This window comes from Ostrea edulis, chromosome 3, assembly GCF_947568905.1.
Source record: "Ostrea edulis chromosome 3, xbOstEdul1.1, whole genome shotgun sequence".
NCBI lineage: Eukaryota > Metazoa > Mollusca > Bivalvia > Ostreida > Ostreidae > Ostrea > Ostrea edulis.
Window position 1 is genome coordinate 697,925 of NC_079166.1, and position 14,806 is coordinate 712,730.

General features: G+C 36.4%; 1 protein-coding gene across 2 annotated transcripts; it reads left to right on the forward strand.

Moving 5' to 3' along the window:
* The first annotated feature begins 317 nt into the window (after positions 1 to 317).
* On the forward strand, positions 318 to 13,563 carry LOC125673407 (uncharacterized). Of its 2 annotated transcripts, none has more exons than XM_048909988.2 (4): positions 318 to 796; positions 9,977 to 10,021; positions 10,963 to 11,195; positions 13,274 to 13,563. In XM_048909988.2, exons 1-4 carry the CDS (start codon positions 718 to 720, stop codon positions 13,322 to 13,324), a joined length of 408 nt encoding a protein of 135 aa, XP_048765945.1. In that variant the 5' UTR covers positions 318 to 717; the 3' UTR covers positions 13,325 to 13,563. The 2 variants fall into 2 exon arrangements, with proteins under 2 accessions (XP_048765945.1, XP_048765946.1); XM_048909989.2 differs by having other exon boundaries at positions 417 to 796; positions 9,980 to 10,021.
* The last annotated feature ends 1,243 nt before the right edge of the window (positions 13,564 to 14,806 follow it).

Below are 14,806 nucleotides of genomic sequence, written 5' to 3' on the forward strand. Positions count from 1 at the left end.
TAGTTTCCATGCACACTAAATCATAATGTTCCCCAGTGATATGAGTACTTTTTTTTATAAAACAAATATCACTTAATACCCAATATTGATACCGCATCAATACCAACATGCGTCGCCTCACAAAATCACTAATGCTTGATTTGTAACTAAGAATGATTCAGTAAGCCTTACTCATACCAAGTATATCACAGATCCAGATTTACAGGATGAATCAGATTTCTGCACCAGAGATTTTCAAAATCAAGTGTTAACTACCGTAACTGAGCATCTCCTTAGCGTCGCTCTGGAAAATCACTTATATATTAAAGCACCAATCAATGTTGTATTGATAAACTATTAAAGTCGCATCACGCATCAGCTGTTTTATCATATAACTGCCACGCACCTGTTGTGCGACCAGTCTTGTGACGTAGCCGATTTGGGGTGGATTATTTATCCAATTACATGTAACGATTGCTATTGGAAGAACCAGTTTTAATTCCTGCAGCCAGTTAGAGCATCATTGCGAACCAGCACTCCTTGTTGGGGGCGGCTAGTGTGTACTAAACTAGTGTCACTTAAAACGGCATTCTATTGTAACTTACGGTATCAATGCTTGCGGACATTAGTCTTTCACTGAACAAGGGACTTCTAACAGCCTTTGGTGTCTAGTTTTGGTTTTTTGTAGTGAAACATTTGAAGCTTTCTGAACAGAGACCGGGAACATTTAGACAGGAAATGCGAAAATCGTCTTACTTTGCGTTATTTAGTGCAACCTTATGTGTCTATTTCTCTGTCCAAATTTCCTCTGTAACAGGTATGTATTTGAGTTGCTTTTGAGGAAAAAATGTGAAATTATTTTTTTAAAATGCGATGATTATAAGTAAAAACATTCAAAAACTGCTGTTTATTATTTCGCTTGATCAATTCTTTAAATTAAAGTTTCGATAGCCTAACCGTTTATTATCGCACACTATTTCAAAGTAATATTTATTAGCATTGATCAAGTTTAAGTAGATCGTCGCATAATGTTGAAACTAAAATGATGATTATGAACCATAATGATATCTAAAGAAAAATTAATTATTTTGTAAATATTATGTGTGTCCAAACATTTTGACAATCGAATTTTTTCACGTCAACATTGCAGAAACATGTAAATGAAATATATAACCAATGCAAAATGCAAATTAAGGGGATTAAGACATCAAAAGTATTGTGAGAAGAAACGTGAAAAGCCTTTTGAAAACTATCCCCAGTACTAGAAAAGTGAAAGCCCAATGTATAAAACTGTAAGAAGTAATTCTCCAAAAATAAATGAATTTGTCTTGAAATGCCTAGTTCCTATGTCGATATATAGATTGTGGTCTGTTTTGTTTGTTTAGTATCTTTGTATTTGATTGTCCATTTCTGACCATATCTGTTGATCTAGGATTCACACTCCGTGGTTATACAAGGAAATCGGATTGAGTTTCATCACCACCGATCGCCATTCATTTAATTGCTATAACGTTAGGCATCACCCGATATTATCAACCGTTTTATACTACATAATGTATATTCTCAGAGGATATGTACAACTTGTTTCTTTTAGACAAAACTTCTTCAGTGCCGACTTAAACATGTCCATTGACACTTGTTGGTATGCGAAACAAGAATGATTAAAGTAAATTTTAGCTTTTAAGATCTACAGACGGAAAACACTTCAATTAATTCATCCCGTAAGAATTCCGGAATTTCCTTTTCCAACATGAAGTTAAATGACAGTAATGGGTGATTTGTATGAGGGTGAATTTCAATAGGTCCATCCCACTCGCTTCTTCGGGAAAAAAAAGACTCGAAGCAGAAAGCTGGCCCATTTGATATTTGCAAATTATTTTCATAATCAACGAACAATATCTACTAAAGCCCGCTGTGGATGAGGCTCGGATGCAGGTCTCGACAATCTGTCCTCACGAAGGGATATATTTTCAATTGCTAACATACTGAACATTCGCGTACCAGTCATCCATGATGTCTAGTTTTTTTTATTATTTTATTTTTTTGTGTGCATCATCTTATCATTTTACAACTCAAACGTTTCCTACACACGGATCCGAGGATACAATCGGGAACAGTAATATTGGATTATTTCATTCCGGGGGGACTTAATTTTCATTCCCTGTTGAAATATTTCAGTAGGACTGGACTCATGCATGTGTCTTGTCTTATCAACATCGAACATACTTTTTTTTCTTTAGAACAGACAGATTGGACATCGCATTAATTGTATTGTCTTTGGTTGTGAATGACGTGTTATTGAAATCGCAAAGAAGATCTAGATCTTCTACCAAAAACTATTCTGTTTTATCACCATGAATCTCGGAACTAGGATTGTACTCGACAAAATGTTTTAACACGAACACGAACACACGGCTTGGAGGGGTCATAGGCTTCCGCTGTCAAAGATAAGCCAGCGAGTTAATCGTATTTGTTATAAGAATTGTATTATTTTTAAAGTATGCATTTTATTGCTTCTGACTCTGGACAGCAGTAAGTGAATACCTCATAAAACTAACCCCAACCCCCCGGAATAAAACAATCCAATATTACTGTTCCGATTGTGTCTTCTCATCCGTGTGTAGGAAACATCTGAGGAGTTGTAAAATGAACTAGACATGTTGTTTAAAATCCAATTTATTTGAAATTGTTCGGTGCAGTTCTTGAGTAAGATTTTTTAACAATCTATTTGAAATTGTTCGGTGCAGTTCTTGAGAAAGATTTGTGAACAATCTATTTGAAATTGTTCGGTACAGTTCTTGAGAAAGATTTGTGAACAATCTATTTGAAATTGTTCGGTACAGTTCTTGAGTAAGATTTGTGAACAATCTATTTGAAATTGTTCGGTACAGTTCTTGAGTAAGATTTGTGAACAATCTATTTGAAATTGTTCGGTACAGTTCTTGAGTAAGATTTGTGAACAATCTATTTGAAATTGTTCGGTACAGTTCTTGAGTAAGATTTGTGAACAATCTATTTGAAATTGTTCGGTACAGTTCTTGAGTAAGATTTGTAAACAATCTATGTGAAATTGTTCGGTACAGTTCTTGAGTAAGATTTGTGAACAATCTATTTGAAATTGTTCGGTACAGTTCTTGAGTAAGATTTGTGTGTATGGAGTCAGCGTCCCCTTTTACAGTTGTTTGCCTTGTGCAATCTAAATCGCATTAATTCTTGATACGACATGAATGTAAACGGCTTTATGTAATAACTGTATTTATCGATCTACTACAATTTTAAAACAGAAGTATTTAACATACGATGATACATTGATTCATGGCTTTAATAAAGCACTCCATTTCACACACTCAAAACAAATTACTGTTCATATAGCTCCTTAACAAGCAAAAAACATTAGTGAGAGCTGTGATTGCAATCCCCCCTCCCAAGTCGAATTTCCAAAATGAGTAAGCATTTCTTTCGAAAACTTGCAAACATTAGTGACTTTATTTAAGGACGTCCGTCGGTTTTGACTTTTAGCCAGTTCCACGCCTCTCAATAACTCGTACATGAATGCATTTATTACGAGTCGGGATGTTTAGTGAAACTATAATTTAATCTAGAACCAATTTGGCTTCTGTTGGAATGTAATTTGTTGGCTTTGAGCAGTCTAGCAGTTAATTCCGTGCTCTCTCGCGATTAGAGGACATAAACGAGTCATAATTCTTCACCAGAAAGAAATAACCGTGATCTTTTTTTTTTCGTTACAGCGCAAGGATTTAACGACACGCATGTTAAATATGATGTAACATATTGGCGGTTTTGTTTTTCATAAATGTTCAAATCAACAGGATGCCTTAATAAGTTTACTTGATTATTTTCACATTGAAACTTTAATTACTTTAATAATGTCCAATAATATCATAAAATCTTAATAATCACAAGCATTACAAAATGAATGCATGATTATTTATTAAAATTGAACATTATGCAATCTTCTCTTGAAATTATGATGAAAAACTTGGTTTGAATATTGAAAATGAAAATAATGGAGGAAAAACGAGAAAATGAAATGACGTGCAAAACTTTAGCTAGAAATACATCATAAACCAGTCGCTAGGGTGATTATGTTTAAACAAGGTAGACTAATTTTTCCATTTCTAGAATTCTAAAATCACCATTCGACATTTTAAGGAAACACGCACATTCAACACGCATATAACACATTTTTTTTTTTTTTTCTCTTATCAAAGTTAGATAATCGTTCAAGACAGTTTTAGAATGCAATGACTACAAATTTTATGTCGTCATCAAGACACACCCATAAATCGGGCACGGACTGGGATTTCGATAAAAAAAAAAAGAGTTGGAACTATTAGGCTTATGCAATATGGCGACTAACTGTCAAAGAAATTGTCCTGATGATTACCAATCTGCTTAAGCTGTTACACAACTCGCATATCAGTTACCCCTCTAGGTTATGCCTAGGGTATAGCGAAGTAAACACTCCTCTGGTTTCCGGAAGTTGCTGTGCTTCTGGATTCGTGATCGTTCACATGTAATGACACCTTGCTAGATAAAATATCCTAGTAATATTCTATTGTTAGAAAAGCACAGTAATTAGCGATGACAATATACCTTATAGTTGGACCTGAATTTAACAGAGGCCGCGATAATGGCAATGCATTTGGAGGGGGTGTTTGTTTTACACCCTTAATTTAAAGAAATGGATTCAGACAGCAACATTGCAAGCACCATCGCCCCGATCCCTCGCAGCACAGCTACAGAGAATTATGCACCATGGACAACAGTGCTTCTGTACAATATTGCCGACACCGTTTAATGAATTTCCAGATGTCAACCTCGTGCATTAACGCTTAATCAATGTTAATCAACAACGAGGAAGATACCGGGGTTACAAGGTCATAGGTCAAGGTTAATAGTTAACACAGCGTTTTGTAAAATCATATTGATGAATGTATACCTTAGCCTAGCATAAAATAGTTATTATATCGTATTTTCTACAACGGTATTTAGAAGGAAAAAAACCCAAAGAACTAAAATAATTTAAAAAACAAAACAAAACAAAAAAAAAAAAAAAACCTATCGCCGATCTAAATGTTTTGGCACCCAGTTGATAAACGTAAATTCCCTCAATATGGACAGTTCATCGTTGATTTAACCATCCTGTTATCATATCGGGAAATTCGATTGAGCCAAGACAGTTGGTTGTGTTTTATCTGTCCTAACGTTATTCGATGTGTGGGGGGAACTATTTGTGTAAGTAATCGTATCAAATTCAAGCACATGTTTACGTATAGAAACTATATCGAGAAAATCGCTATGCTTTTGTTTGTCAAATATTGACTCAAGCTCGTTTTCACTCCATTTTTATTGAATCTATCCAAGGACTGCTTTGAAATTTGCTTTTGCCTCTCAGATGTTACAATGTCAAACATGACACCTATGTGAAAAGTTCTCCGGGTATAATATTACAGATGGGGTAATATTTTAGGGCCGAGATTGTTTGCTTTTTGTTTAGACCATGGACAATTTATGGGAATTATAATTAAGAACATTAGACCATGGACAATTTATGGCGATTATAATTAAGAACAGAAGTCACAGTATGTTATCACAACAGAAGGGAGGACCACTGTGTTTTAATGTGTAAAACGACAATTCTCGCTGTGTTCAACGTCATACGCGACATTTCCCACCAAAAGCTTTTATTTTCATGTTCTCGGAGTTCATGTACGATTTCGTTCTCTGGTGATCCGGGCAAAAATAAGTCTTCAGTACCCCTTTGCTTGGTGTAAGAAGCGACTAAATGGGGCGGTCCTTCAGATGAAATCGCCAACCCCCCCCCCCCCAAAAAAAAACCGAGGCCCCGTGTCACAGCAGGTGTGGGACGATAAAAAACCCTCTCTGCTCAAAGGCCGTAAGCGCCAAACATAGGCCTAAATTTTGCAGCCCTTCACCGACAAAAGTGACGTCTCCACATGAGCGAAAGATTCGCGAGAGGGACTTTAAACAATGTACATGTGCACAATCAATCCTTCATGATTTTCTAATTGTGTTTTAAATCTATATTGTAGTGATATATGTATTTCTTATACATCGGCCAGCTTATCTAAGTGGTTATCTAAGTGCTTATCTAAGTGCTTATCGAACACCTACCTTGTACATAACTAGTATGACAAGGATATTTTTTCTCTTATTCTTTGCTACAACAACTTATCATAATGTAATGTCCATTTGTACAACTTCCGGTAATACACAAGAGCTGACTTTACATTTGTGATTGCCACGCCCAGGAATTCCCAAAATATGCTAGCTCTAAAACAGAGTTGTTTGTTTGTTTTTATTTAGAAACGTGATACGATGCGAGTGAAGTGCACCTGGAATATCAGGAAAATGATATGTTATTGAGAAACTATTCAGGCGCGTAGCCAGAAAGAACATGAAGTGTACGCAAAGTATGACAAGTGGTCTGGAGTCCACCTTGAGGCCCCCAATTGATCCAGGACAAGATTATCTGGTGGGGGTCACTTTACCCCCTGGGAGTTCCTGGGTTTTACCAATGAAATCACCTATATTTTTGTGCATAGAAACAGGTTTCTTGTCAATTTCCAAAATAAAAAGAATGCACAAAATTATTTTCTAAATTGGTTTATTATGCCAACCGTGTGTACTTGGACTGACTTTACAATCGTTCTACGAATTTCCTTTCGTTGTTTTCGACTGGTATATAAGGTAAATGTTGCTGATAACAAATAATATTATAAATTATATATTATATTAAATTATAAACCGGCGCTATATGTAATGCAGTTATTTTTAGGCACAACTATTTTAACAGCAAATCTTTCTCTCTATCGCAAATTATGTGTACGCAGTTACGTACTTGCATATAGGCAGCTACGCGCCTGAACGTGGTATGCGTCCTTAAATTTCAGACCCGTAGAACCGGATTCATGGGATTGTGGAAGCTGTTTTTTTCCCCTTAATTCTTTTTACGCATGCTTAGTTTCCATTGAAATAGACAAGGGAAGTTAGACACCGGTTTGTATTCAAGGAGGCAGTTGTTGATGATCATGTCAAACCTTACATAGAGTTATTTTGGAAACAAACTATCTTTGCCAGAATCGCCATATGGTGGACTTCTTTACATTTCCAGACTTATTGAGACATCCCGAGTCCGGGGGATATTTAAATAATTCTTCAAAGATGAAATACACGCGTAACAAGTAAGCGTTTGGGATACGAAATACGAGTCAACATCAAGAATATCTAAATCAGGAAATGGTAGTTTTTAATTTCATGAAATTGTATGTCTTTCCTGGTAGAAGACAAAATTGCCTCTCGCCATGATGGAAAATGCTATTAAATAAAAGCAAAATAATTGATGCGTGTAACGTATTTTAATAAATATTTCAATCTAATCATCACAGAGTGCAACTTTAAAGGTTTTAACAGGTGCGCGATCAAAGCACTAGTTCCGCGAACCTTTTATCTTGATTGGGTGCTTTTCACTTTTTACAGATTCCTATCCCTCAGCAAAGTTTGACAACTCTTGCATCCGGGAATCGCTCATTTGCGTCAATATTCGGTCTTTTTATATCGATAGTGACTGCTTTGTAGCTATGCTAATGGTTAACATCATACTAGTGTTTACATCATGTGACATGTATACTAATAGCTTACATCATGTAGAGTGTATATTAATGGCATGGTGTACATCATGTGATGTGTATACTAATGGTTTCAAAGTATACATGTCGTAAACGTTTACAAGATTACAAAGTTACTTGAGTCCTAGTAAATGTTTGCTACATGCACATAAATCAGTTTGGTCCATGCAAGTCTTTCATATATTGATACAAGTCAATTAAGTTGATGTAAAATTGCTGTACATGTAATCAAGTCCCTCATTGCTAAATATATCCAAGTAATTGGAACACAATCGCACGGAGTTATTTTTAATCGCGAGTTCGTTAACCTTTACACCTTCTTTATGAATACCATTAATGCATGCGAGAGTCAACAAAATGTGAAAACAGTTACAACAACTTAAAAAAAAAAACCACGTGGTCATACACAAGCTTGCATGCTATAGGCAAGAACCATTGTTCAATGTCGACGGAAAATCTAATTGTACGTATTAACACATCATGTTAAGCATTTATACAGCTAGCCACGTGATCGAATCCTCAGATACTCTTCTTAGGATGTTATAGGGATTGGTCACGTGGTCAACGGCATTTTGCAACCCAATGTTTTTTCGCCTTTGATTAATATAGTTTATTCAGTAAGAATTATTAGCCCTTTGAGATCAGTCTTACCATGAATGAAATTTGTCAGTAACTTATTACCATCTCATTTGGGAATTGACTTGGGAAGGTGTTGTAAATTTCATAAGATGTGATTATCCTGTTTTGTAACTTCTAGAAATGTAATTAACAAGTGAAGTTTACATGGAAGAGTAATGGACTTGTCAGTGTGGGCGACTATTGAGAGGAGGGTCTACATATCTCCGCTTACATTCTAACATAGCGCAATGTGCTAAAGGTGTCAGCAGCGTATTTCTCTTTAATGTGCCTGATTAGCTAAAACAAATCGAATGGCTTCATCAGTGAAGGTTATCACGAAATTAACAGGCCAATCACATTACGTCAATTACTTTAGCAAAAGAAATCACCTCAATGGCGATGATTATGGTACTGACAGCTGTGTATGCTCAGGTATAAAAATTTACCTCTATTTGACTTGTATGGTCTAGATTGGACCATTAGTATAAATCATTCATTATCCAAATTCATGGGAAATAATTATCCACATGCACAGGACTCCATTATTGATTGCTCAGACCGAAAATCGTCCGCGGACGATATGCGCACATGTACATAATATTTCTCTGAATGCAGTCGTATACATTCTTTTTAATATGCTCTTCTAAGCTCAACTTTGTTTCCTTCTCTGTTTTTTTTGGGGGGGGGGGGGGGGGGGCAACCTGCAAATATACCTGTAAAGGTGATCCTAAACGTTTCAGATCTCGTAAAATTATCTTTCATTCAGAATCATATAAACAGTTTGAAACTAAAAATTCTACATTCATAAACAGTTTGAAACTCAACATTCTACAAACAATCCAGGCCTGAATTTCTCGAAAACAAGTTAAGTCGAAACCTGGACTTAAGCGTGAGAGTTTGCTCAAATAAAGGAAGACTCAAAAGTTAGATTTGAGATTTTTTGTTGTTGAGAAATCCAAGCGTGAACTGAAACAATGCACGACTAAACTGAGGAAACCCCAGAAGAGAGGAGACGGAAGGGGCTGTGTATAGAAGGGGTTGTGTATAGAAGGGGATGTGTATAGAAGGGGCTGTGTATACTTTGATACAGCCGGGGGATATGTCATTAAATCCTCAGCTGATGGTGTTTGCTTCCGTAGGGGGGATTCTACAAGTGCAGACTTAGGCGGGGTCATCCACTGCTTTATTGGCGATTTCTGATCGCTTTCTGTGTTGTTTAAGTGTTTAATTTCGACAGATAAATGATGTACTTTGTAAGACAATTAAACTAGACACTACATTATCGCTTACGTTTAATGACCTTCAGATCTCATCTGGCACCGCCAGTCATTCAATCTAACATTGTTTGAAGATACTCTATCAAAATGAAAGGGAAACAAACTCACGAAGGAACCGCGGCTACGTGATTTCTGAGATGTAATTGTGTTCTGGGGAATGTTCCTGTAATTAGTGGGCTCTGGTCATTGAAGAAACATCGATGAAAATCCCACCCAGATGGGTCTACGTAAAAAACGAACAGAAGAAAGAAATGATTTTTCCCTAAATGAATCACATTGCGTTGTAAAAAGAATATTAATTAATTTAAATCCCAATTCGCCCCCCTCATAACTCTCATAGAAAAGGTGCTTTATCTTACTTAGAGTCAAACGGAAACTATTAATCAGCAAATAAAACATTTAACTATATATTTGTTTCTCTTATTTCAGCAGCAAAATGCAAAGGACCTTGGGCAAATCACATGTGTTTTGGTGGTACGTATCACAGTCTTACTTTGAATAATGCAATATCAATGTCAACAGGGGGCGCTGTACGAAGAACTTTACATACAGCTGTCTGGTGAAAAATTGAAGAGCAATGCAGGGACATGGGTGGATTTAGGGAGTTCTATAAGGGATGGTTGGGATTATACAGTATATATAATGGCATGCACTTTACCATGTGGGTTTAAGTTCAAGAAGGAGATATAAGTCTGATCAGTAGGGGAGATAAATCTTATCAGATGGGGAGATAAGTCTGATTAGTAAGGGAGATAAGTCTGATCAGTAGGGGAGATAAATCTGATCAGTAGGGGAGATTAGTCTAATCAGTAAGGTAGATAAGTCTGATCAGTAGGGAATATATAGTCTTACCAGTAGGGGAGATAATTCCCACTAATAGTGGGGATAAGTTCCATTTGAACGATATTCATTTATGCATGCTATGCATCTATATGAAATAAGAATGCGTGCCACGATAGACGTAAAGTAATTGAAGTGAAAGCTTAAGGAGGAGTAACACATCTTCAAAATAGTTTATTTCCGTTAAAAAAAATCAAATATCAGCAATACTTGTATTTTCCTTTTGGGTAGCTCAGTATAGAAAAATGTCGACAGCTAAACTGTAGGCCGTGGGTTCGAGTCTAGCAGGCTTTTTTTTTTCCAGATAATATATTTTTCTGCTAAAACAACATCTTAACTAAATCACTTTAACGGTAAATTAGAAAGTTTTCAATTTCAAAACATTATTGTAGGTATCTTCCACTTTTCATCCTGATTAGCTTTCGCGGGTGTGTTATTCCTCCTAAAAGTTGCTTATATAAGAAAATGGATTTCATATCAACCGATTCTCAAGCATAATAAACCATGTCCATTTCTAACCAATTCTTTACGCACTCGTATTGCATTGGTACATTTTTTTTTCTTTATACGTACAGGAAACGGAAAGAGATCGTGGTCCCCTCCTCCACCGGAAGTTGAAGACAAAAGAGCTGATGAATTTGGAAGAACTGTGCTTAGAAATGTTCTGTTAAAACGATTTAACTCATTTGAGCCAGAGGACAAATATTATAGCGATTCAGATAGGTTTTATCCCATGGACTCCGAATTTAGGGAGGAAGGCGATTCTGGTGTCAAGAACGATTACCTAAGAGAGCTTTTACAAGAACAGGTAAATGAATAATTGTTCCGAAAGCTACACGCGCAATACATATAAGGGCTCATTAGTAGATATTGAATTTAATCATAGAAGTCGTGTTTAATGTCACTGTGAGGGTATCTATAAACTCCAATGTGAAGCCCTTTCTTCAATCCCCCCTCCCCCCTTTCTATCTGATGGATATACATTCCTTATTCACGAATGCCATCTTTATATATTCACTGTTCTCTAGAGGGGTGAGTTATACACGATTTCCCATCCGAACCGAACTAGCTTCGTGCGGAATATAACAATGGCGAATTTACATGTAGATATTTCTCAGGTTCTTTAGCGACAGTGGGAAACGGATAATTTCACGTTGTTGATGTAATTAATGTCGGATCATTTCTGAATAAAACGGTTGGCATTTTCTCTTCTCGGCAAGTTGCAGGGTGGATCCAAGATTTCACAAACGAATGGGGAGTCTTTAGAGCCTACATAACTTCAATATTATTATCCCGGTATGGTAACAATGTTAACATTTGAGTTCCAAACTGAGAACACTGCCGAGGTTGTCAGTAAATTAGAGACCTTTTCCCCGCAATGCTTCAAGAGAACAATAATCTTAAAACCTTTTTCATTAAGCATCAACAGGGACTGTGTTCGGTATCATGTTGTACATTACAAACAGAGAAGAAACGTGTAAATCTAGAGTACAGCCAGATCCGTTTTCATTTGTTTGTTTTACTTCGATATCATTTATATCCCTTGATGTATGGTATAATTTTCATGAAATATAGCAGACAATTAGAGACAATCTGAATAATCGACGTTTGCTCATGAAATGAGGACAAATGATAGATTAATTCTATACAAATGTGATGTTATAGAGGGGGGGGGGGGGGGGGGGTGTCTGCTCTGGAACATGGATAGTATAGAATAGATCGAGTCAGTTTAATTTAAGCGAAACATTATATGTAAAAGCTAGTAAAATTAAATCAAATGGTATTCAAAGTTTTGCATAAAAATCAGTCTTTCATACGAAATCAACGGCGTCCTCTCCGCTATTCATACACAGGGCGCTTGAGACGTTATCTCATTCTAAAAGCAATCAACACCTTTTAAATATTTCATACCGACGTTTCATTTGTTCGATTGCAGCATTGTTTATTTTCATAGTATAACGATTCCGACATGTCAAGAGCACTGAATCCCTCAATCCATTGTCCGGTAGATTGAATCATGTCAACTCTCGCGAGAGGTGTTCCTTCTATGATATGTTTAGCGCGGTTATTAATTCTCAGCGCTGCGGTGTAATCTTTATTCGACCTTCTTACAATAATTAGCTCTCGTGGCATCAGGGATCTAGAGAAACGATTTATTTTTCATAAATGATACACAAACACAGAGGGGAGAACTATCGCCAGTCTGTCCGTTTATTTTGACTGAATTAGATTACATCCGGGGACGATACAGCTGGCGATTTATCACCGACATATAACGTCAATTCCATAATAAAGTTGTGATCAGTCCCCGATATTGTTATTCCGCAGCTCAGATGGGTAAAACTGAAAATTGCGCAGAATGAATGTAAAAACGCGGTAATGTGTCACCTGTTACCCTCTGAAATAGACATTCTCTCCCACATCTCAGGACAGTAATCATTGTCTTCATGGTGGTGTTGCTACAACCTGTTTAATCCTGTAAATTTGACAGAAATGTGTTTAGAAAGGGTTCGGCATTAAAGAATCGGATGCATTCTCAACACATTGTAGTAGCCTAGGGAGGTTGAATGTAATGTGTTTTTATACATGTATAAAAAAGTAATCCATCAACAAATCACAATGAAATACAAGACGAAAACAAGTAGATCAAGCGAAACACGATCGCGTTCATTTCATCTTCAGACGTTTTACAAACTTAACCTGGCAGTTTGTAAAACACTAAACAGATGAAAAGAGAGGGCTTATAGATATATTCTAACAAGAACAATATACATTGTATGTAATTTGCGTGTCCTTGAATGTATACGAGAACTTCCGGTATATGACAGTACATAAGATGTTGTTGAGAGGGGCGTGTCTTCACCAGCGTTTTTTCTCTCTCTTCAGTTGTTGCGGCGGGAGATGGCAGCCCTGACAGAAGATGACCAATACGTCTGACGGGACCTACCATTGGGATTTTACTTTCATTAAATTTTGTTTAATAAAATATGATATATGATTTGTGCTAAGGACTTCGTTTTTCTGTAGTTTGTTTCACGATTTCTGTCAAAAGCTGTTCATAGACTTCTGCATACCATTCTTAGTCTGTGTATTTTCCAAAGATCCGGGCTCTGCATTTTTCGTCGCTGTCTGTGTTAACACGTGTTTAGATTCATCAATAAAGTCATATTCTTTTATCAGTTTCTTCATTTCATTATTATGCCATATCAATCCTGTTCCGAAATCTAGCGTTCCCTGGCTTTATTCGCAGTTTATAAACATGGACACATTCGCTTGTAATCTCTGATCGAATTTCAGGCTGTATCGAGGTACAGATCCCGTGGCAGAGGAAGGTATTTAAAAATCTTAGCAGAATTTGACATCATAACCATGCGTATGTAAACTTTTACTAGAGTGTCATCTCAAAGAGCTAGCGATCATTTTTCTAGTTTTCAAATTTTCGGTGGTTCTAACGCTTCTCTCACACGTGACATTATACGTCATAAAGTGAGGACGGTAACCGACAGACGTATCAGAAACAACCCGACCCTTCCAACAAGAAATTCGATTCGTCCAAATCCCTACAAGCACGTGACAAAAACGTCACAGAAAATACATGAACTCTTCCACTGTAACCGGAAAATGCAATACTCATTTTATAGATTAATATCTATTTATCTAAGATCTAAACTCTTTGATACTTTATAGCAACTAAAATTAAAATGAAATGGTGGAAATGAGAGTCAGTTCAAATAACCCAGTATCTACGTTATATCTTGTCTCTCCGGCCATTATTAAGAAATTTCAGTTAGATTGTATTTATGGCTGTTCTATCTGTTGTATATCAGTTAAAAGGGTATACAACCATACTCCGTTTGATCTTTCCGAAAACCTTAATTAATAATATGCATATCATGAAGGTTTTTTTAACCCCACCCCCACCCCCCTACCCCCAAAGAGATAAATTAACAATTTCTAAAATAGAACACATTCCTGTAAACCGAGCATTATTATCAGTCATGAACAATGAAAAGTTTTCTTTTTAAGAATTGAAATTGAATGTTTCTTGATAATTATATCCCCATCTAGTGAATTTGAATTTTTCTTTGACCTGGAAGTGATGTCAGTGCACAGATAGTAATCTAAACCGTTTGATATCCGGCAAATTGAGACTTCTAAACTTTTCACGAATTGTGTATCTGCCATCACTTTCAAGTATTTCCCTGATTTTTGAGACATTTGCCTTGCCTGTTACAGTCACAGGTCGGCCAGATTTCGCTGCATCTTTGACGGACTCTGTGCCAGTCAGAGATTCCTTTCTCCACCTACTAACTGCCTCATAAGATACCTTATCAGACCCATAAACTTCACCCAATTCAGTAAAAATCTGCATTACCGAATGACCGAGTTTCGTGCAAACATTTATATAAGCTCCAATTT

Coding starts and splice junctions, on each gene's coding strand:
- LOC125673407 (XM_048909988.2), top strand. CDS start 718: ATGCGAAAATCGTCTTACTTTGCGTTATTTAGTGCAACCTTATGTGTC. Junction 797..9,976: donor CCAAATTTCCTCTGTAACAG/GTATGTATTTGA, acceptor CTCTTATTTCAG/CAGCAAAATGCAAAGGACCT. Junction 10,022..10,962: donor AAATCACATGTGTTTTGGTG/GTACGTATCACA, acceptor TTATACGTACAG/GAAACGGAAAGAGATCGTGG.